Source organism: Gossypium raimondii, chromosome 12 (assembly GCF_025698545.1).
Source record: "Gossypium raimondii isolate GPD5lz chromosome 12, ASM2569854v1, whole genome shotgun sequence".
NCBI classification, from domain to species: domain Eukaryota; kingdom Viridiplantae; phylum Streptophyta; class Magnoliopsida; order Malvales; family Malvaceae; genus Gossypium; species Gossypium raimondii.
Genome location: NC_068576.1, coordinates 48581486 through 48605568, shown reverse-complemented (window position 1 = coordinate 48605568; position 24083 = coordinate 48581486). Strand labels below are relative to the sequence as shown.

Here is a 24083-nt window from a genome sequence, read left to right as displayed (position 1 = left end):
GGTCAACCCAGTATAAAAGTTAGGTTTATTTCATTATTTTTTATTCAAAAAAGTTGTGTGAGTGATGAAGTTTGGAATTTGAAGTTACTAATTAGGATTTTGAGTTTTGACAAAGAAAGAAAAGGGAAAATCGTGGATTTTAAACATATATATTGTTACGTGTCCACATAATGTGGCTTTGAAGTGGTTTATTGGCATTATTATTGAACTTGAACAACACTCATTCTATTTTATTTCTACCTATTTTTGTTGCTTTAACTAACAACAAGTGCACCTCATTTCATTGTCTTTAATATATTCCATTTTTTTTCTCAAAATTGCAATAAAATTTAGATATAAAAATTTTCAATTTGTTTAATAAGGTTTATAAAAAAATCAGTTAAATTTGTTTTTTATTATTAAGTTTTAGCTCGATTGGTATGGGTATTATTGTTAATGTAGGAAAACGTGGGTTCAGGTGCATTAAAACACATATCCTTCTATTTATGGATTGGAAAGGGGTTATAGGTAGCAATATGATTAAAATCTGTAATGAGATTATTTATTTATTATTTTAGAAAACATTTTGCCTTTCACACATCAAGGAAAAAAAGGGTATAGTAGTTACATTTTTATTTTGGAAAAGAAAAACCCTTCAATTGTTTGTAAAATATAAGTAATGGAAATTGATTAGATTAGTTAGAACATAGTGATCAATGGATTAAGTGTATGGCCCAAAGGACAGATAATAATCTCTAAAAGATACCTTTTTTTAGTTATTTAACAACTCTAAAATAAAGCAAGAATCATGTGCAATAGATAATGGATATTGGGACAGATACAAAAAAAAAAAAAAGCCCCAAAATTCAATAATTAAATTATCAAAATAATATTGAATCAAGTTGTTCAAACTTGACATATCCCTTCATTTTCATATAAATTATATATACCCTCATGCTTGTGATTTGGCAGTCCATAATTATGGGTTTTTATTAAAAGAAGAATTTAGGCAAGGAATTGATGTTTTACTTGAAATGGAAATTATAAACAAAATTTCAAGTTTGGAATCCCAAGAGACGAGTAGGCTTCAATTTTAATTTTTTTAAATTTATTATTGCTGAGGATCAAAAGAGATGGAGGACGGAGGATGATAGTTCACACGCTGGTGAAGTGTAGGGAGCCGCATAGAAGAAGACAAGAGTACGAAAACAGTTCTTCAAAACCAATTACAAAACATGCATGTAAAGCTGAAATTACCGTGGGTTAAAAATAATACAGTCTACATTATGCAATAATTATTTATTTCATATTAGTTTAATTAATTAAAAATAAAGTACTTCTTTAATATAATTTTTTGTTATTTATCTCATCGGTGACAATGGGATTGACATGGACCGGGAGAGACCCCATGTGTGGTCCATGCATAGAAGGATCCAATACTTATATTCTTGGTGAGATGGATTAAAGGCACTTCATGTGCCATGTGTGTTTATATGTCTGCAAGGTCTCTGTGCCTACAAGAAAAGTTGTAGTCTAATGCAGTTGTGAGTAGGCGAGGAGAGGTAAGAGTGGCGAAACCCACTCTGGCGAGGTACTAATAACAATTGCCCCTCAGTTGAGGGGGAAGTTATAAAGTGGTCTACCTCAAGATTATTTATGTTCTTGTTTATCGAGTGTAAATGTGCTTAAGTTGCATGTTTAGTTAGGAGAAAGCACGTTTTCGATCCAAGATTATATATGTTCATCTCCTTTGTCGCTCTTAAATTTTTTAAATTTTTTTCCTAAAAAGAATTTTTAGCTCTTTTATAAAAGTGACAAATTTCTCAAAATTTCCATTTTTTATTTTTTTAATAAATAACATGTCATTTCAAGTGAACCCTTCAAAATTTCTTACCACACGTTTTCTTGTGATTTTGTCATGCTAAAAGATTTATATGTTTCAAATTCATTATCCAATTTAAGGATTACACCTAAATTACTCATATTTTGTTTAGACATGCCACCTTTTCCAATAAACATGAGAAAGCAAAATTTGATTTAATATCATTGTAGCCAGGGCAATATTGATGTGGGAGTCACCAAGTCTCAAATTTTATCATACCAGACATGTGTAACTTCAGAACAATTAATACTATTGTTTTCAGAAGATGTTCCTCCATATCTTTTTATCATTTGGGGCTTTCTTTTTAGAGGCGTTCTGTTTTTTCTTTACCTTTTATTTATTTAAATTGGGTGTTGTTATAGGTATTAGAAGAGACAAAATTTGCCTTTGAATTAACTATACAATTCAAGTCTCTGCTCACATATGCTTGATTAGAGGTTCAATACATAGTTGTTTTTGTTTGTGGTATAAGACATTCCTAATTTTTTTGGTAAGAGTCAATAATAGCAAACACATCAACCTTCATGTCTAAGCATCTCTAGAACATGGACTTGTTCTATTATTAACTTCTTTTCCGTCATTCAAAATCTAAATTAATGACTCGTCGCTAACTCCTGCCTTAATTTCATATTTTTCAAAGATTGGCTCCATACAATAGAAATAGAGTATAAAAAATATTAATTTTAAATATTATGATTGTTACTAATATTGCAATTAATATATAAATTTCTCATAATAAAATTTAATCATTACATATATAAAAATATTATAGGAATTAAAGTTGTATTACTAAAATGATCATTATAATATTAATTAAAAGAATTAAAATAGACATATTGGTTTTTATATTACAATAGAAAAAGATAAAAGTTGGGTGCATTAAAAATATAATACAGCATTTGTATTATAATTTTTTGTAAAAAAAAACATAAGGTTAAATGCATTAAAAAGTAAAATGTAAAATTTGTGTTAAACTTGTTAGGAAGTTAAATTGAAAACTTTGGGGCCAACGTAAATTATAATATTTTTAGATATTTAAAGTGGAGGTTAAAATAAAATTTGACAAAGTTGAAGGGGACCAAATATAAATGATCACATTTTAGAGAGATAATGTAAGGGGTAACATGAAAATTAATAAATTTAATAGTGCCAGCCCCTCTTGTACAAGACATTAGTGATCATGATCATTCTTCTAATTGTTCACTTTCTTTTCATGCTATGATTTTTCTTCCTTAATATCTTTTTTTTCTTAGAATTATTTTCCACCGCAACGTATGAGACATTTAAAAGAGTAGATTAAAGACAGTTCTTTTACTTCACATTCATATAAAAGCAGAAGAAGGAACAGTGAGTAGCTTTTGGCAAGCTTTCAACAATATTCTCCATTAACTTATTGTTGTCGGATTATCTCAACTTTGATAATTAAAATAGGGCGATGAACCAAGTCGGATAGTTGATGCAAAAAAAAAAAAATTATGTAATTACAAAAAGAACTTCAAAATTTATGTATCAATATTCAAGTGCCACAATGAATTATATTAATACAGAAATGAATGAAGAGATGTTATAAAAATGATGGGTCGAAATATGGAAGTGAAAATGAAAGCAGTCTGCATCTCAATAATTGATTCATTTTTGTTTGGATTTAAGAAATAATAAAATAACAATAATAATAATAATAATTAGGGCATTGAAATCACAATACTCATACTTTGAGTGCCTTTCAACTGTCTCTCTTTTTTTTATCATTATTTTGGGGAATTTCTTCTCTAAACCAAAACCATTCAAATGGAATGGGTGAAGCATCCACAATTAGTTTGGTCGTTAGCACACTCCATGCTTCATTGGGAAATTAGTAAGTATTGCCTAATGGTTCAAAAATTAAAACTTTTTTTTTTGAATTAAAAATAATGTAAATGAATAAATGGTGTAATAAAAATATATCATTGTAATATCAATGATTATTTTTAAAATTCATATGGATTTTTTTATTATTAATATTTATGATTTCAAAGTTGATGTTTTTTATACCTCTTAAATATATAATCATATTAAGTGTTAATTAATTTACAGCATAAACGAAATTTAGATCTTAATTAATAAATAATATTTAAAATATTATAAATTTTATCACATATGTTAATAATCTTATTATATAAATTCTAATATGTTGAACCTTTTCCATGTTTTTTTAATTATTATTTTATGTTATATTTTAATTTTTGGGTAAATTATATTTGTAATTAGTTAAGAATGGTAAGTTGTTTTGGTCATCAAACTATGAAAAATTACAAAATGATTACTAAAGTATTCGATTTTTTCTTCTTTTGGTCACCAATCATTAAGTGGTTGATGGAAAGATGATGTGCCAACTTTCAAAATTGATATAATAACAACTTTAACTCTCAATATTTATACACAGTGTTAATTTAGTCTTGATTCTAAAAATCAACTCTCATTGTTTACACATTATATAATTTGGTCTTTTTTTTTTTGGTGACCCTTTCACTTAACAAGCTAAAACAAATTTATCAACTCAAATTGATAAAAAAATACCAAAAATAGGAAGACTTGAAACTTAAAGTAATAATTTTATATTTTCTCAATCTTTTAAAAGAAAAGAGAGAAATCAAATTACACAAAATTATTTTTGAAAGTAATATTTTTATAAGTTTTGATGAAAAACTTAGCACGTGAGTGCAATAGTTTACTTTTTAATTTGTGATAATTGCAATGGATTGGATGTTTTTGTACGGATCGAAGAAGTCCTTTACCTAAATAATTGAAGTGAAACTTAAGTAATAATAAGTGGGTTAAGAAAGATACAAAACCTTATTGGGTACCTTTCAGTTGTCTTGTCCAACCTTAATTATTTCATGATATCATAATTATGCTAAGTTATGTGTTAATAAACAACTTCTGTCAATGAGTTAAGTCCTGTATCCCATGCAAACATAAGCATCGCGTATATAAAGGCGAGACTGACTTACTTTTATTAGTAAAAAATAAGAACACATCCAAAATTATAACATTCATTTTGTACAATTTCCAAGGCTCTACTACAATGGTTACATATTTTACAAGATGGCAAGGTTAAACAAGTTGTATTCTAACAACTAGCCAAAAATAATAACAATAAAAATAAAAATAATGGACAAAAATAAATAATACAACAAAACAGCCAACAGAAAATGCAAGTCACCGATCACCCAGCAGCAGTAACATCCTCAGCTAAATCCCTATTATTACATCATAATTCAAACTACTTTTTCTAAGTCATCATCATCAAAGTGTTAATCAACTAAAACATAATTCCAAATTAAAAGCTATAACTACTTAAAACCATGGTTCCACTGCTACATTAATCCAGCCAAAAAAAAAAAAAAAAGGAAACACCACCTCCTGTCTCTCTCAAATTTCAAGCCTGTGATCTTCATCTTCATCTCCACCATACCCGTACTTCTGCTCAACAACTTCAAATATCAACAATATTGAATTGAATAACTTCCAGCTATAAGATCAAACAATTCGGCCAACATTTGTAATTAGAAACCATGTAAAACTTGAGAAATGTACAATAGATGGAAGCAATAATGAATGATTTGCTTTATAACTACATCTCTAAACACAAGGGAAACATACTGCAAAAATTCAGGAAGATAATTTTTACCATTTTACAGCCACAAAATTCATTTTCAGGAATTAACTGCGTATAAAAACAAGGAAACAACCAATCATATCCTAGTTTATGTTAGGAACATTAAGCACATACATTTATTCTTTTTATAGTATTGTGGACACAAATGTAAACCAAGGGACCTAAAACATTGAGTGCACTTGGTAGGAAAGAAAATAAGAACGATAGACTAGTTTCCTTCTTAATGCATAAAAAAACAAATCATTTCAATTTGGAATGATACAAGGATAGAAAATGAAAAAGAGATATATGCTAGTTCAAAATTATGCATTCTCAAAAGTTTCATTTTTTTTCCTCTCATTCTTCAACTTGGCAAAGGAAATTACTTTTTTCCTTCCAAATTTTCCATCTTTCCTACCAAGTACCAAGCACACCAGTGGGAAGGAAATTTTTTTTCTATATTTCTACTCCTTCAATTCATCTTCCAATTTTCTTTTCACTCTACCCAAAAAAGCCTAAAGTCGGGATTAAGTCAAAACTAGCATGTACCATGTATAGCAGAAAAGCGAATATAGACCGTCATTACACAAATATTAGCTTAGTCTATGATTTAGACACAAGAATATCAGTTGAGAAATTTGTGTACTGTATGCACATGAAAACAAGTATTACAAAATCCCATTCATTCAGAGAAGAAATTCAAGGATATGTTCGTGGATAGTAAGATACTCAGATAATACGATAAGAAAACTATAGTCAAGGAACTTACTTCTTGCATGCAAAATTGATGCCATACTCCAAGGTAAGAGAAGCACCCGACGAATTCAGGCATTGAACTCAGAATGGCTATGAATTGATGACCACATACCACCAGTTAAGAGAGACAGCAAAAGAGAACAATGAACCCAATGTTTCTGCTGTTACGGATCTTTTCTATTTTCCTTTTGAATTTTCTAACAGGAAGTTCCTGATATAAGAGATCTCAGATAAGTCACTCTGAGGTAAGCCGTGGCCTCTTCCCATAATCAGCATCTCTAGATCTTGAGCGATGCTCATCTTCTTGTGACAACCGGGACTTGCTGTGAGTCCGTGATGACCGTCCCCTATCCCAATCATCATCATGCTCTGGCTCACGGTCCCTGTACCTACGATGATCTGCATATCTGTCTCTGTCTTCCCTATATCGATCCCTATCCCTATCTCGATCACGTTCCCTATCACGATCACGGTCACGATCTCTAGAGCGCTCCCTATCACGTTCTCGACCAATGTCTCTATCATCTCGGTGCCTTCTTTCTGGCCAATCATGACCATGGCCCATGTCCTTCTCCCTAGGTATGTCCCTATCATATCCTGGTTCCCTATCATCACGGTACCTTCTTTCAGATGAACCAGACCACTCCCTTTCAGAAGCTCTATCTTTTTCTTTAGATGGGTTTTGCCAACCTCCTCTCTCATGACTAACCTCACCATATTGATGGTCGGATGCAGCTTCCTCCCCATAACTTGACTCTCCAGCTCTCCCACCACCATGCTCATCACCACCCCATCCTCCCATGCTAGGATCTGACCACATTCCCATATTAGGTCCATCTACACCACTCGAGGGCATCATCCCCATACCATTCATAGGCATACCTCTTCCAAAAAATGCAGGGTTAACATGAGGAGCCACTCCAGGCAAACCAACTCCTCCAACAGGAGGAAATGAAGGTAAAATCCCTGAAAATGGTGGCGTTGGAGCACCAGGAAAACCTCCATAACCGCCCATTCTTCCCATGGGTGCACCAAAAGCAGGATCGAAACCTTGACCCATCATCGACTGTGGGTGCATGAGAGGAGGTGTTGCACCCATGCCCTGCCCAAATCCATTTCCACCATTTCCCATGATACCTCTACCACCCATTCCACCAGCCCTATTCCTCATAGGACCAACTGGCCCTCTATTTCCCATCCCCTGAGTATTTCCTCTCCCCCAATTCCCTCTCCCATAACCTCTATTATTATCCCCACCTTGATAATTCCCACCAGTTTGAATATTAGCAGCACCAGTCTTACCTCCAGCATCATTGGGGCCCCTCCTTCCTTGCGAAAGAGAAGACTGTGCCATCTGCTGATTCCTATTTAACTGAGCCTCTCCCATTTTCTTAACCGTAAACGGCGATGCAAAGGCAACAACACAAGGCCTTCCATTAAACATATGCCCATTCATTCCCTCCTTACAAGCTGTTGCTGCTGCTGGATCATAAAACTCAACCTGACAATACCCTTTTGACTTCCCACTAGCTTTCTCATCGAAAAACTTCACTTCCTTCACAGGTCCATACTTGCACAACTCAGACTCCAGTTCAGCATCTGTTGTCCACCAATGCAAATCTCCAACAAACAATATTGTCCCACCACCTGCACCACCACTTGCACCAACTCCAGGGCCAACACCAGCACCAGCAACACCCACATTTCCACCACCATTCCCAACCATAGTACCGCCACCCACACTGCCACCGCCACCAACACTGCCACCAGGGCCATTCACACTTGGACCTCCTACTCCTTGTCTGACCAAACCCTCATTCTCAACACTCCCTACATTCCCTACACCATGTCCCTGATGTCCCATACCACCTACACTACCTAAACTAATACTCTTATTCCCACTTTGCTCTGCAGCCACCTCATTCAATTTATTCGACCCCTGTGCTAATTCAACCCTAAGGCCACCTCCACCACAACCACCAAAACCCGCACTAGGTCCTTTGACATCACCACCACCAGCCCTAAACCCTTGACTCTCATAAGAAACCCTAGAATCCTCTCTTTCACCAACACCTGCAACCCCTGGAATTGAAACACCAGATTCTGGGGCACCCATTGGTGATCCACCAACTTTCCCACCGTTATTATTATTTGAACTATTCTTAGTTTCCTCGTTTCTAAACCCTAAATCTTCGTTTCTTCTTAAAGATTGAAGAAATCCTTCACCAACATTAACATCATTGTAAAGGTCTTCATAATCATCGTCTTCTTCACCTAAAAAACTCTCGTCAGCAACGGCTGATATTGCTTCGTTTCTATGAAACTGATCCAACTGATCCATCTGATCCACTCCCTTCCCTTCATCCATATTTTCCCCACACAATTTCCAAAATCTAAAATTCCCTTTCAACTAATTTTAAAGCTTCGCGCTTTCCTGCTTCCTGGAAATTACAAAAAGAACCCCCTACATTTAACAAGATGAAAACTGAAATTAATTGAAACTAGAGAACGAATTCGAGGACTAAGTAACCTTACCAGGGGATTGAAGTGAGAGAAACGGGAGAGAAAGACGCCAACCCTAATCCTGAAAGCCGATGGTATTATGCTTTTCCAGAAGCGGTGGAAAAGGAACGTGCGCCGCCGAGGAAGAGCGTAAACCACCAGAAAATCAATACTGAAGGTTCAACTCTAACTAAGAAATTAATGAATTTGATTACAGAGAAAAAGAATATCAACTCACCAGGAGATACAGAGAGGAAGATGGTGATTAATAAGAGCTAAAACCCACAGTAAATCCAAATCCAACAAGAAAAGGAAAAGCCCCCAAACTTGCCGAAATCAAAACACACCTTTGTTTAAGGCCTTTCAGCAAGCAACAACAATACTGGATGTTTCTGGTGGTTCGCGGAGAAACGGCGTCGAAGATGATGAGATTAATCAAACAAAGGCTTTTAAATTTTCTTTCGTAAAAGCAAACGGGGCCTGTCCACCATATCATGGGCTTTTTCTAGCCCTAAGCCTAAACTGATAATTGCTGAAGACATCTGTTTGGGTCCTTCGCGGATATTTGACTCTCTAATTTAGTATTATTTAAAAAATTAAAAATATTTGTTATAATTCTTTTTTTGTTTTTTAATAATTATAATATTTTTTAGTTTTTAAAGAATGAACATGGTATCAAGAAAAGGGTAAACTACATGTAACTATTACGAAATTTACGGTTTGTTTAAAAATTATAAAATAATTGTTAAATTATTTAAAAAAAGATATAAAATAATTATTAAATTATTTAAAATTTTTATTTAAATCATTAAACTGTTAAATATTTAATATGTTGCTGTGAAGTCACTATTTATCGTATATGATATAATATAATATAATATAATATAATATAATATAATATAATATATATTATCCACGTAATTTTCAAGTGTGTTTTCAAAAAACCTTTTGAATGCTTTTTATTTTCTAATGAATTAAATTTAACCCATTTTTATTAAAATACTAAAATGAACTTAAGGATGTTCCTAGAAAAATCTAAAACATAATAATCTAAGTTAGGTTAATTTGTTAAAAGATAAAAGAAACGCGAGAGAATTAAAGATTTAGCTTTTATTTGAGTATTTTGACAAAATTTAACTTTATACTGAATATCTTAAAAACATTAAGTAAACACAATTAGAACGTTTAGACAATTTTTAAAAATAATAAAGATACATAAATGATTAGACCGTAACAAGTTTATTTATTTGCACGAAATATCCAATGTATAAAAATAAAATTATTTTTGATTGAGTCTTAGTTCAATTAGCATCAATACGAATATGTAAGTTTGAGTGCGTTGAAATGTATTACTCTCTTATTTAAGGGATGAGAAGAAGCTATAGGTAATTTTAGATATTGTATAAAAAAAAACAAAAATAAGAATTGTGATGCTCGACACATATGAAAGAAGTACATAAAAAAAATGAAATTATTCAATTATTAGCAATAATTATTCAATTATTACAGTATCATAAATTTACAATATCAATCTTTTTTTTATCAGTGCCCTATGTCATTCTGAAGCTATGAATGAGAGAAATCAACTCATATCTATGAGTCAGATTTAGCATAAACAGTGCTATTACATATCTGGAAACAATCTGAAATGGATCAATCACCCTAATTTGAATGTATAACCAATTTTTTGGCCACCAATCTGATGCCCGCATTCTGCAGATAATCATAAGTATCCAAGCTGAAGAATGCATCCACAAAGATCCCACCTCTGATTAAGTTACCAAGCTCTGCAGCATCAAATTTGCTGAATACGAGCTTTTGCACAGTACCGGAGCTATCCTTCTGATGAATCTCAGCAGCATAGCGAGCGATATTGCCGTTGACTACAGTCGGTATGCTGCCAGAAACAAATCAAAGAATCAATGAAATAATTACAAGATTCAAGTCCATGTCTTTAAACTATCTGAAACATAACATTTAAAGTAGGAAAAACTTACTGCAGTCTCACGGTCGGATTGTTGATGTAACGATAATTTATACCCATGATAGGCTTCCACTCGGAACTGCTTTCGCAATCTTCGAAAATTCTTTTGGCAGCATTGTCACAAGCATTCAGAATCTTGCATAAACTCAGAGAAGCATCAACTACGAAGCTCAAACGTGGCCAGCCACCTTGATCAAGAAACTTCCCATCGACTCCAAACCGCACTCTCAAACAAGGACAAAAGAGTTGCAGACCAACATTCTCGTGCAACAGTTTTATTCGTTGGGTGCCACGGTAATATGGGACCAGAGATGCATTAATAGAATTAAGAGAAACTTCATCAAGTGCTAAGAACCCTGCATAACTACTGCTACCTTCAGCAATATCTATGTCCTGAGACTCTTGCTCAGTTTTTTCTTCCATGGTGACATCTGATTGAAGGGCCTCGGTTTCTATTTTGTTTCTGAGTAGACTCATGTTGAAAGGATCCGGTTGAACCGGATTAGACACATCAGCATTTGCCCCTCCTATGTGATGAGTCAGAAGAGATATTCTAGGATGGTGTTCACTATTTCCTACACCTGCCAGAGATAGATTTGGAACATTTTCTGAAGTTGGACTTGAAGAAAGGGTGTGCATGTTTGGACTAGGTTGCTCGGGAGATGACTTGCCATCATCACTACTAGGTGATATCGGGGAACCCTGCGGGTTCCATGTGAGTATATCCGGGAGACTTGATTCCTGAAGATAAATATAAGGCTTTAGTAAAAAAAATGTCTGATCTAACATTTCCCAAGTTGAGGCAAGTGAAATATGGTGCTTAAATTTTGTGATGCCAAAGGCACATCGTTGAAAACAACACAGTGTTACAACATTTGCCACTCAAAAACTAGTACCATACCAGGAACAAAACGGTTGCACAATACTTGACAACTTCGAGGTTCATGCGAACATCATCCAAGCTCCTGAATGATCATATAGCAGGATGTTTATTTCAGTGAAACAAAAAATTCCCACTCTCATCCAAGGTGAAAAGAGTTTATATATTCATTAAAGACTTGCCTGTGTGACTGCACTCCAATCCCGAAATAATTGGCAAGAGTTGCCATCTGCATTTAAGTAACATTAAACAAAACTCCATATCAAGTGCCAAAACTTGCAATATGTTGGAATTAGGAAAAAAATCAAATCGGTCGGACTTCCGATCCCCAGCTCAACTGGATAAATCTGGCAGTCTGATGTTTTCTTGATATTTTAATGTTTAAATGCTTCACACAATGATTATAAATTTCTAACGACCATATGTGTATGGATGATATGTATACATAAGGTTGATAAAAGATGGCTAAGGTTTTTATAAAAATAGAAAAAGGCTGAAGTTTTATAAGAAATAAAAATACCTTCATATTACCGGCTCTCCTTCCGAATCTTTGAGTCAACAACGCCAATGAATCGATAATTCCCTTAGGCTCCGGCGCCGCCCTACCAATCTTCTCGAACGCCTCCCTTATTCTCACGCAATCAAACCTCACTATATTATGACCCGCCCAAACCCTTCCTGCAAAATTCATTTAAAAAACTTCATATACTTAAAACCAGAAGGAAAACAAAAAAAGAAGGAAATTTGAGTGTGAGATGCGGACCATGGAGAAGGTCGTGAACTTCGTCGGCGATTTCAGAAAAGGAAGGTGCCGAAATGACGGCTTCTCGAGTGATACCGTTGCAGCGCGCAGAGGCAGGGGAAATAAGAGAGAGGTCGTCGGGTCGGACCAGAGAGGAGTAGCTGTGGAGCTCAAGGAGCCTCTTGGGGCAAACTAAAATGGCACCAAATTCGAGAATGGAGTAGCCTTGGCCGCGCCGCTGAGGGACGGTGGTCTCCAAATCGAAAAAACAGATTTCAGGTCGGTTATCGGACGTCGGTGTCGGATCCATTTCAGAAGAGAAAACAAGTGTTTTGTTTTTCTTCTTTTAGACTTGAAAGAATGGAGATAAGAGAAATGAGATGATGAAGGCGCCAATTGCATGAATCAACCGACACTTTATAGGAAGGAAAAGGATTTTCCGGGTTACTTCATCAGCTGGGTTTCCTTTTCGACTCCATTAATGCTTTATATATGACCATTCACCATCACATCCCTACAATATCAAAATAGTTCTATCTTTTTTATATAATGGCATACCTCCGACTTTATCAAAATATCAGTTTAGTACTTTATTTAATTTTTGGTTTTTTAATTATTAAATTTATATTTTTTGTCAAATTATTTAAAATAGATAAAAAAAGTTAATATTTTAAATTTTTTAAAATTAATTCCTTATGTAATATCCACATCAGCAACAAAAATAAATTCAAAAGTTAAAAGGACAATAAAATAAAATGAAGGAATAAAATAATTTTTTTATAAAATAAATTTTTTTTATAAAATTCGAGGGTTAAATAAGTATTATGTTTTTTATCAAGAACACATAAATAATAAAATAATAATATTGTTAACGTGAATGCTATAATAAAATAAAAATGGGAAAAGAGAAAGGGCAGTGGAGTAGGTATCAATCATTCTTTGCAGAAACCTTCAACAACCATAACCACAAGCCATTCCTGTTTCCAGTAAGTGGTTTTCTTCTTCATACCCACACCTCTGCTTGCATACCAACTTCATATCATGTAAGATTAAAAATAACAGCTGTTGTAACCTTACCTGCAAGCACCCAAAGAGAAGCAATCAGAGAATAAAAAGAAAGAAGCAAAAATAAAAATGAAAGGTATCTATGAAAATGATCCATCTGATCCCCTCCCTTCCCTTCAGCCATATTTTCCCCTCACAATTTCCAAAATCTAAAATTCCCTTTCAACTAATTTTAAAGCTTCGCGCTTTCCTGCTTCCTGGAATTACAAAAAAAACAAAAAAAACCCCTACATTTAACAAGATGAAAACTGAAATTAATTGAAACTAGAGAACGAATTTGAGGACTAAGTGACCTTACCAGGGGATTGAAGTGGAAGAAACGGGAGAGAAAGACGCCAACCCTAATCCTGAAAGCCGATGGTATTCTGCTTTTCCAAAAGCAGTGGAAAAGGAACGTGCGCCGCCGAGGAAGAGCGCAAACCACCAGAAAATCAATACTGAAGGTTCAACTCTAACTAAGAAATTAATGAATTTGATTACAGAGAAAAAGAATATCAACTCACCAGGAGATACAGAGAGGAAGATGGTGATTAATAAGAGCTAAAACCCACAGTAAATCCAAATCCAACAAGAAAAGGAAAAGCCCCCAACCTTGCCGAAATCGAAACACACCTTTGTTTAAGGCCCTTCAGCCAGCAACAACAATACTGGATGTTTCTGGTGGTTCGCTGAGAAACGGCGTCGAAGATGACGAGATTAATCAAACAAAGGCTTTTAAATTTTCTTTCGTAAAAGCAAACGGGGCCTGTCCACCATATCATGGGCTTTTTCTAGCCCTAAGCCTAAACTGATAATTGCTGAAGACATCTGTTTGGGTCCTTCGCGGATATTTGACTCTCTAATTTAGTATTATTTAAAAAATTAAAAATATTTGTTATAATTCTTTTTTGGTTTTTTAATAATTATAATATTTTAGTTTTAAAGAATGAACATGGTATTAAGAAAAGGGTAAACTACATGTAACTATTACGAAATTTACGGTTTGTTTAAAATTATAAAATAATTGTTAAATTATTTAAAAAGATATAAAATAATTATTAAATTATTTAAAAATTTTATTTAAATCATTAAACTGTTAAATATTTAATATGTTGCTGTGAAGTCACTATTTATCGTATATGATATAATATAATATAATATAATATAATATAATATAATATAATATATATTATCCACGTAATTTTCAAGTGTGTTTTCAAAAAACCTTTTGAATGCTTTTTATTTTCTAATGAATTAAATTTAACCCATTTTTATTAAAATACTAAAATAAACTTAAGGATGTTCCTAGAAAATCTAAAACATAATAATCTAAGTTAGGTTAATTTGTTAAAAGATAAAAGAAGCGAGAATTAAAGATTTAGCTTTTATTTGAGTATTTTGACAAAAATTTAACTTTATACTGAATGTCTTAAAAACATTAAGTAAACACAATTAGAACGTTTAGATAATTTTTAAAAATAATAAAGATACATAAATGATTAGACCGTAACAAGTTTATTTATTTGCACGAAATATCCAATGTATAAAAATAAAATCATTTTCGATTGAGTCTTAGTTCAATTAGCATCAATACGAATATGTAGGTTTGAGTCGTTGAAATATATTACCCTCTTATTTAAGGGATGAGGAGAAGCTATAGGTAATTTTAGATATTGTATAAAAAAAAAACAAAAAATAAGAATTGTGATGCTCGACACATATGAAAGAAGTACATAAAAAAATGAAATTATTCAATTATTAGCAATAATTATTCAATCATTACAGTATCATAAATTTACAATATCAATCTTTTTTTTATCAGTGCCCTATGTCATTCTGAAGCTATGAATGAGAGAAATCAACTCATATCTATGAGTCAGATTTAGCATAAACAGTGCTATTACATATCTGGAAACAATCTGAAATGGATCAATCACCCCTAATCTGAATGTATAACCAATTTTTTGGCCACCAATCTGATGCCTGCATTCTGCAGATAATCATAAGTATCCAAGCTGAAGAATGCATCCACAAAGATCCCACCTCTGATTAAGTTACCAAGCTCTGCAGCATCAAATTTGCTGAATACGAGCTTTTGCACAGTACCGGAGCTATCCTTCTGATGAATCTCAGCAGCATAGCGAGCGATATTGCCGTTGACTACAGTCGGTATGCTGCCAGAAACAAATCAAAGAATCAATGAAATAGTTACAAGATTCAAGTCCATGTCTTTAAACTATCTGAAACATAACATTTAAAGTAGGAAAAACTTACTGCAGTCTCACGGTCGGATTGTTGATGTAACGATAATTTATACCCATGATAGGCTTCCACTCGGAACTGCTTTCGCAGTCTTCGAAAATTCTTTTGGCAGCATTGTCACAAGCATTCAGAATCTTGCATAAACTCACAGAAGCATTGTCACTGAAAAAAATGTCTGATCTAACATTTCCCAAGTTGAGGCAAGTGAAATATGGTGCTTAAATTTTGTGATGCCAAAGGCACATCGTTGAAAACAACACAGTGTTACAACATTTGCCACTCAAAAACTAGTACCATACCAGGAACAAAACGGTTGCACAATACTTGACAACTTCGAGGTTCATGCGAACATCATCCAAGCTCCTGAATGATCATATAGCAGGATGTTTATTTCAGTGAAACAAAAAATTCCCACTCTCATCCAAGGTGAAAAGAGTTTATATATTCATTAAAGACTTGCCTGTGTGACTGCACTCCAATCCCGAAATAATTGGCAAGAGTTGCCATCTGCATTTAAGTAACATTAAACAAAACTCCATATCAAGTGCCAAAACTTGCAATATGTTGGAATTAGGAAAAAAAAAATCAAATCGGTCGGACTTCCGATCCCCAGCTCAACTGGATAAATCTGGCAGTCTGATGTTTTCTTGATATTTTAATGTTTAAATGCTTCACACAATGATTATAAATTTCTAACGACCATATGTGTATGGATGATATGTATACATAAGGTTGATAAAAGATGGCTAAGGTTTTTATAAAAATAGAAAAAAGGCTGAAGTTTTTATAAGAAATAAAAATACCTTCATATTACCGGCTCTCCTTCCGAATCTTTGAGTCAACAACGCCAATGAATCGATAATTCCCTTAGGCTCCGGCGCCGCCCTACCAATCTTCTCGAACGCCTCCCTTATTCTCACGCAATCAAACCTCACTATATTATGACCCGCCCAAACCCTTCCTGCAAAATTCATTTAAAAAACTTCATATACTTAAAACCAGAAGGAAAACAAAAAAAGAAGGAAATTTGAGTGTGAGATGCGGACCATGGAGAAGGTCGTGAACTTCGTCGGCGATTTCAGAAAAGGAAGGTGCCGAAATGACGGCTTCTCGAGTGATACCGTTGCAGCGCGCAGAGGCAGGGGAAATAAGAGAGAGGTCGTCGGGTCGGACCAGAGAGGAGTAGCTGTGGAGCTCAAGGAGCCTCTTGGGGCAAACTAAAATGGCACCAAATTCGAGAATGGAGTAGCCTTGGCCGCGCCGCTGAGGGACGGTGGTCTCCAAATCGAAAAAACAGATTTCAGGTCGGTTATCGGACGTCGGTGTCGGATCCATTTCAGAAGAGAAAACAAGTGTTTTGTTTTTCTTCTTTTAGACTTGAAAGAATGGAGATAAGAGAAATGAGATGATGAAGGCGCCAATTGCATGAATCAACCGACACTTTATAGGAAGGAAAAGGATTTTCCGGGTTACTTCATCAGCTGGGTTTCCTTTTCGACTCCATTAATGCTTTATATATGACCATTCACCATCACATCCCTACAATATCAAAATAGTTCTATCTTTTTTATATAATGGCATACCTCCGACTTTATCAAAATATCAGTTTAGTACTTTATTTAATTTTTTGTTTTTTAATTATTAAATTTATATTTTTTTGTCAAATTATTTAAAATAGATAAAAAAAAAGTTAATATTTTAAATTTTTTAAAAATTAATTCCTTATGTAATATCCACATCAGCAACAAAAATAAATTCAAAAGTTAAAAGGGACAATAAAATAAAATGAAGGAATAAAATAATTTTTTATAAAATAAATTTTTTATAAAATTTGAGGGTTAAATAAGTATTATGTTTTTTTATCAACACATAAATAATAAAAGGGTAAATTACACCCATGGTCACTTTTGTTTACTTCATGTTATGTTTTAGTCACTTATGTTTGAAATGTTACGTTTTAGTCACTTATGTTATCGTGTTGTAACATTTTAGTCATTGAGCCATTAATTGTCGTTAACGGTATAACAGTAAGCTAATGTGGCGCATTAAATCATCATTTCAAACAAAAAAATTAGGTTAAATTATACAATTGGTCCCTATATTTTTTTCATTTTGAGCAATTTAATTTTTTTCTTTTATGTTCTTTTAACCTTTTTTTTTTCATTATTTTTCATTCTCTTCTGCTTCTCCCTCTATTTTCCTACCTTCTCCATTTCTTTCAACATATCAGGATGTCGAATTGGCAGTGAAGAAAAAAGCTTGGTATGGGTTTATGGGTTTTGGTTATAGGCAATGATAGTTTTCGACTTCCTACTTATTTCTTCACTGCCAATTCGACTTCTTGATATGTTAAAAGAAATGGAGAAGGTAAGAAAATAAAGGGAGAAACATAAGATAATGGAAAATAAAGAAAAAAAATTAAAGAACATAAAAAAATTAAATTGCTCAAAATGATAAAATATGGGGATCGATTGTATAATTTACCCTAAAATTTTTGTTTGAAATGATGATTTAACGTGTCACGTCAACTTACTGTTACACCGTTAGCGACAATTAATAGCTCAGTGACTAAAATGATACAACACGATAACATAAGTAACAAAAACGTAACATTTCAAACATAAGTGACTAAAATGTAACCTAAGGTAAACAAAAGTGACCATGGGTGTAGTTTACCCATAATAAAATAATAATATTGTTAACGTGAATGCTATAACAAAATAAAAATGGGAAAAGAGAAAGGGCAGTGGAGTAGGTATCAATCATTCTTTGCAGAAACCTTCAACAACCATAACCACAAGCCATTCCTGTTTCCAGTAAGTGGTTTTCTTCTTCATACCCACACCTTTGCTTGCATACCAACTGCATATCATGTAAGATTAAAAATAACAATTGTTGTAACCTTACCTGCAAGCACCCAAAGAGAAGCAATCAGAGAATAAAAAGAAAGAAGCAAAAATAAAAATGAAAGGTATCTATGAAACTGATCCATCCGATCCCTCCTTCCCTTCACCATATTTTCCCTCACAATTTCCAAAATCTAAAATTCCCTTTCAACTAATTTTAAAGCTTCGCTTTCACGCTTCGAAATTACAAAAAACCCTACATTTAATCAGAGAAAATGTTCTCAATATAAAATTGTTCTCACTTATAAAATCAAAAGCTTACAAACTATTTATAGGCTATAGTCTACCCTTTAAAACAACAAAAAACTGAAAATATTAAAATCTAATAATAACCATAAACCAATGACTCTTGACCTTTCATTTTCCTAAACAAAAAAACTACTAATTTAAACCCATTAAAAAACAACATAACTCTTGACCTTTCATAACCCTTGACCTTTCATATAACATAACTCTATTTCATTTAAGTTTATTTAACAAAACTCCCCTGTAAACTTAAATTCTTCTGCCATCCTTCATGCCGATTAATTTCTTGTAGTTGTCAAAGAGTACCATCGGTAGCGATTTTGTAAAGATATCCGCAACTTTGTCCCGACTTGCCACGTGCACTAATTTCACACTTCCTTACTTTACATGATCTCGGATGAAATGAAAACGAATGTCAATGTGTTTGCTTCTCTCATGATTCACTGGGTTCTTTGCCAACTCAATCGCTGATTTATTGTCAACTCGTATCTCAGTTGCACCAAGTTGTTGTTGCTCCAACTCACCCAACAAATTTCTGAGCCATATAGCATGACACACACACCAAGATGCTGCCACATATTCAGCTTCACATGTCGATAGTGTCACGATTGGTTGCTTCTTTGAAAGCTAAGCAAATGCTGTGTTACCCATAAAGAACACTTATCCCGATGTACTTTTTCGATCATCTAAGTCTCTGCACCAATCACTGTCGGAATACCCAATCAACTTGTAATCTTTCATATTTGAATAAAATAGCCCGAGTGACACCGTTCCTTGAATGTACCGTAGGATTCGCTTCAACGCCTTCCAATGTGAGTAAACCGGTTCTTCCATGAACCGACTTACAATGCCAACACTTAGCGAAATGTCAGGCCTTATGCAAGTGAGATAGCGAAGGCTTCCCACCAAACTTCGGTATTTACTTGCGTCGACTCGTTCTCCTCCATCGAATTTCGAGAGTTTTACACCTGGTTCCATTGGTGTTGATACCAGGTTGCAATGTGCCATATTGTATTTCTTCAAAATTTCCTTTGCATATGCCTCCTGTGACATAAAAATACCTGTCATTTCTTGTCTAACCTCCAAACCAAGGAAAAATTTCATTAATCCCAAATCTGTCATCTCGAATTCTTGTGTCATTTTACTCTTAAAATCTAGTATCATCTCACTATTGTTCCCCATAAAAGTGAGGTCATCGACATAAAGAGCAACAAATAACATATTACCTCCATTCTTCTTCACGTAGAGGGCATGTTCATAAGGACATTGTTTGAACCCATTCTCCTTGAAGTATGAATCGATACGAGTATTCTATGCCCGCGGTGCTTGCTTCAACCCGTAAAGTGCCTTCTTCAATTTCAGCACCTTTTTCTCCTCTCTATTTTTCATGTACTCGGGTGGTTGTTCGATGTAGACTTCTTCTTCGAGCACACCATTCAAGAATGCCGACTTGACATCCATTTGAAATATTGGCCATTTAAATTATGCCGCTTGTGCAATGAGCAACCGGATTGTCTCTATTCTTACAACAGGAGCAAATACCTCATCATAATCTATCACTTCCTTTTGCTTATATCCCTTTGCAACAAGTCGCGTCTTGTACCGTTCTAACTCGCCTTGAGCATTCATCTTTCTTTTGAACACCCACTTCACACCAATGGGCTGACTTCCTTTCGGCAATTCCGTTAACTCCCATGTGTTGTTGCGATCAATTGCTTTAATCTCCTCATCCATAGCAATTTGCCACTTCTTGTCTCGCACCGCCTCTTCAAAACTTATAATCTCGGAATCTGCCAAAAGACATACAATATGTACCTCATTTGTTGAATCATACAAATCTTGCAAACTTCGTATTTTTGGTTGTCGCGGTTCATCTTCATCATCGGTAGTTTCAGGATTTGTCGGTATGATTGTTGGTGTAGCGATTGATGATCCTCCATCTTTGATGATAACCTCCGTTAAGTTATTCCAATCCCACTCGCTTGCTTCATTGAATCGTACATCACGACTTACTACTACCTTCTTACTTATCGGGTCGAGTAGCTTGTATCCTTTTGTTTTCTCATCATACCCAATAAAAATAAACATTTTGCTTTTGTCTTCGAGCTTCGTTCTTCGCTGATCCGGCGCATGTGCATAGGCCTCACTACCGAATACTTTAAGATGAGAAACTGATGGTTTTTGTCTGCTCCAAGCCTCTTGTGGTGTTTGATCATCCAACTTCGCATGTGGACATCGATTTTGCACATAGATGGCACATTACACGGCTTCCGCCCAAAATTTCTTCGGCATCTTCTTGCTCTTGAGCATTGATCGAACCATGTCGAGAATAGTTCGATTCTTCCTCTCGGCCACACCATTTTGTTGGGGAGAGTACGGTGCGGTTAGGAATCGTCTTATGCCTTGCTCCTCACAATACTCCATGAAAGCCGTCAAAGTATACTCGCCACCTCTATCAGATCGTACAGATTTGATGTGTCTACCAGTTGCTTTTTCAACCATCACTTTGAACTTCTTGAACACCTCAAATGCCTCAGATTTTTCTTTAAGAAAATAAACCCAAGTTTTTCGTGAGAAATCATCGATAAAAGAAATGAAATACCTTTTACCGCTAAAAGATTCGGGGGTGATTGGTCCACATATGTCGGTATGAATCAATTCGAGAAGTTGCTTAGCCTGATATTCTGCATTCTTTTGAAAGGAAGTTCTCGCATGCTTACCGAGCACACATTCTTCACAAAATTTTCCCTCATAGTCCATGTCTGGTAGCCTATGCACCAAATTCTTCTTCGCCAACTCGTTTAGACCACCATAATGTAGATGGCCAAAACGGAGATGCCACAACGACGCCTTGTCTTCAACATCAACTCGTAAACATTTTCCTCGAACACTTCTCAAATTCAACCTGAACATGCGATTTCTCTCCATTTCAACTCGAGCGACCAAACACCCTTCCTTATCTTTCAAGTGTAACACCCAATTTTTCATAAGTACCGAATAACCTTTTTCCATTAGTTGCCCCATACTCAAAATGTTGCTCTTGAGGTCTGGTACGTAATACACATCATGGATTGACCCTACTAACCCATCATTTTATAAATAACAAATGGTACCTTGGCCTTTTACCTCAACTTTCGACGCATCTCCAAATGACACATGTCTCGTTTTAACCTTTTGCATCTCTTTGAATAGGTGCTTGAGCCCACACATATGGTTGCTTGCACCTGTGTCCAGGTACCACACCATGTTGTTGTTGGTGTTGACTTCGTTGTGTGCCATCAAGAGAAAACCTTCTTTTGCCTCCTCATTTTCCGTGGTTAGGTTGGTTATCTCTTCCACCTTTTTTGAGACGCGACATTTTTTTGCGAAATGTCCCGCCTTACCACAATTGTAACACTTATCAAAGTTACAATCCTTCGCATAGTGACCATATTTTCCACACTTGTAGCACTCGACATTGGAATAATTCGACCATCCACCTCTTCCACGACCACGTCTTCTTCCACGCCAATTTTGTTGGTTTGAATGCTCCTTCTCTTCAGAATTCCCTTATTGACCACGGCCTTTTCCACCACGACCATTTCCTTGATCTCCACGACCACGACCTTTACCTCGAAGGCTTTGAGAATAGAGAACCTTTTCGTCTTTGATTGATGCCTTGGTTTGAAGTGCTTACTCGAGTGTCTCCTCTTTCTTCTTCTTCTTCTTACGTTGTTCATGTGCCTCGAAAGAACCGGCGAGTTCATCGACTGTGAGCGTTGCTAGATCTTTCGACTCTTCTATGGCACATACGACATTCTCGAAACTATCAGTTAATGATCTCAAAATCTTCTCCACAACTCGTGCATCAGTTAACGCTTTTCCGTTTTGGTTGAGTTGGTTCACCACGGTTTGAACACGCGTGATGTAGTCGGAGACACCTTCCGATTCCTTCATCTTCATGTCTTCCAGCTCGCCACGAAGAGTTTAAAGGCGGACTTGTTTAACTCGGTCGGCTCCTTTGTACACTTTTGCTAAAATGTCCCACGCTTCTTTTGAAGTTGTCGCACTTGCAATCTTCTCAAAACCTGACTCATCAACGGCTCGAAATAACATGTACAATGTCGCATTATCTTTCGACCGCATTTCTTTCAACGCCTTGTTTTGAGCCGCCGCATATCCCGCAGTAGTTGTCGGTTCTACGAAACCTTCTTGGACCACCTCCCAACCATCTTGAGACCTGAGAAGAGCTTTCATTTAGATGCTCCAATTCTCATAGTTCACCTTTGTTAGTCGAGGCAATGGCACATTACTAGTCACACTCTCCATAGCTTGATACCAAATTGTAGAAAAATGTTCTCAATATAAAATTGTTCTCACTTATAAAATCAAAAGCTTACAAACTATTTATAGGTTATAGTCTACCCTTTAAAACAACAAAAAACTGAAAATATTAAAATCTAATAATAACCATAAACCAATGACTCTTGACCTTTCATTTTTCTAAACAAAAAAACTACTAATTTAAACCCATTAAAAAACAACATAACTCTTGACCTTTCATAACCCTTGACCTTTCATATAACATAACTCTATTTCATTTAAGTTTATTTAACATTAACAAGATGAAAACTGAAATTAATTGAAACTAGAGAACGAATTCGAGGACTAAGTGACCTCACCAGGGGATTGAAGTGGAAGAAACGGGAGAGAAAGACGCCAACCCTAATCTTGAAAGCCGATGGTATTCCGCTTTTCGAAGCGATGGAAAATGAACGTGCGCCTCAGGAAGAGCGCAAACCACCGAAAATCAATCTGAAGGTTCAACTCTAACTAAGAAATTAATGAATTTGATTACGAGAAAAGAATATCAACTCACCAGGAGATACAGAGAGGAAGATGGTGATTAATAAGAGCTAAAACCCACAAGAAATCCAAATCCAACAAGAAAAGGAAAAGCCCCAACCTTGCCGAAATCGAAACACACCTTGACCAACAACAACAATCTGGATGTTTCGGTGGTTCATTGAGAAACGACGTCGAAGATGACGAGATTAATCAAACAAAGGCTTTTAAATTTTCTTTCGTAAAAGCAAACGGGGCCCGTCCAGTGTCCACCATATCATGGGCTTTTTCTAGCCCTAAGCCTAAACTGATAATTGCTGAAGACATCTATTTAGGTCCTTCGTGGATATTTCACTCTCTAATTTAGTATCAACGTGATAGTTTACATTTGCAATTAATTATTTTAAAATTTTAAAATATTTGTTATAATTTTTTTAAA

At 34.8% G+C, this 24083-nt stretch overlaps 3 protein-coding genes across 24 annotated transcripts; all 3 read right to left on the bottom strand.

Moving 5' to 3' along the window:
- Window positions 1–4831: 4831 nt before the first annotated feature.
- LOC105764673 (uncharacterized) lies at window positions 4832–23744 on the bottom strand. 9 transcript variants are annotated; one of them, XM_052624870.1, is made up of 4 exons: window positions 23679–23744; window positions 13726–13792; window positions 6268–8695; window positions 4832–5323 (listed from the first exon to the last, which is right to left on the bottom strand). In XM_052624870.1, exon 3 carries the CDS (start codon window positions 8620–8622, stop codon window positions 6490–6492), a length of 2133 nt encoding a protein of 710 aa, XP_052480830.1. In that variant the 5' UTR covers window positions 8623–8695; window positions 13726–13792; window positions 23679–23744; the 3' UTR covers window positions 4832–5323; window positions 6268–6489. The 9 variants fall into 9 exon arrangements, with proteins under 9 accessions (XP_052480830.1, XP_052480828.1, XP_052480832.1 ...); XM_052624868.1 differs by lacking the exon at window positions 13726–13792 and adding an exon at window positions 8790–8859 and having other exon boundaries at window positions 23679–23727; XM_052624872.1 differs by lacking the exons at window positions 13726–13792; window positions 23679–23744 and adding exons at window positions 8790–8859; window positions 13931–14024 and having other exon boundaries at window positions 6268–8718.
- On the bottom strand, window positions 10214–23744 carry LOC105764674 (protein NEN1). 14 transcript variants are annotated; one of them, XM_052624883.1, is made up of 10 exons: window positions 23679–23744; window positions 13726–13792; window positions 13565–13624; window positions 13312–13439; window positions 12384–12876; window positions 12141–12298; window positions 11803–11849; window positions 11642–11705; window positions 10754–11481; window positions 10214–10653 (listed from the first exon to the last, which is right to left on the bottom strand). In XM_052624883.1, exons 5-10 carry the CDS (start codon window positions 12670–12672, stop codon window positions 10419–10421), a joined length of 1521 nt encoding a protein of 506 aa, XP_052480843.1. In that variant the 5' UTR covers window positions 12673–12876; window positions 13312–13439; window positions 13565–13624; window positions 13726–13792; window positions 23679–23744; the 3' UTR covers window positions 10214–10418. The 14 variants fall into 14 exon arrangements, with proteins under 14 accessions (XP_052480843.1, XP_052480837.1, XP_052480844.1 ...); XM_052624877.1 differs by lacking the exon at window positions 23679–23744 and adding an exon at window positions 13931–14013; XM_052624884.1 differs by lacking the exon at window positions 23679–23744 and adding an exon at window positions 13931–14010 and having other exon boundaries at window positions 13726–13795.
- Window positions 15141–15961, bottom strand: LOC128035372 (protein NEN1-like). The gene is made up of 2 exons (XM_052624886.1): window positions 15681–15961; window positions 15141–15580 (listed from the first exon to the last, which is right to left on the bottom strand). The coding sequence occupies exons 1-2, from the start codon at window positions 15725–15727 to the stop codon at window positions 15346–15348; spliced, it is 282 nt and encodes a 93-aa protein (XP_052480846.1). The 5' UTR covers window positions 15728–15961; the 3' UTR covers window positions 15141–15345.
- Window positions 23745–24083: the final 339 nt, after the last annotated feature.

Excerpts from the sequence above, each read along its gene's own strand:
- LOC105764673 (XM_052624870.1), bottom strand. The coding sequence starts at position 8,622 with ATGGATGAAGGGAAGGGAGTGGATCAGATGGATCAGTTGGATCAGTTT.
- LOC105764674 (XM_052624876.1), bottom strand. The coding sequence starts at position 12,672 with ATGGATCCGACACCGACGTCCGATAACCGACCTGAAATCTGTTTTTTC. Across the intron at positions 11,706-11,802 it reads ATTGGAGTGCAGTCACACAG|GAGCTTGGATGATGTTCGCA; the intron begins GCAAGTCTTTAA and ends ATGATCATTCAG. Across the intron at positions 11,482-11,641 it reads GTGCAACCGTTTTGTTCCTG|GAATCAAGTCTCCCGGATAT; the intron begins GTATGGTACTAG and ends ATTTATCTTCAG.
- LOC128035372 (XM_052624886.1), bottom strand. The coding sequence starts at position 15,727 with ATGGGTATAAATTATCGTTACATCAACAATCCGACCGTGAGACTGCA. Across the intron at positions 15,581-15,680 it reads AATCCGACCGTGAGACTGCA|CATACCGACTGTAGTCAACG; the intron begins GTAAGTTTTTCC and ends TGTTTCTGGCAG.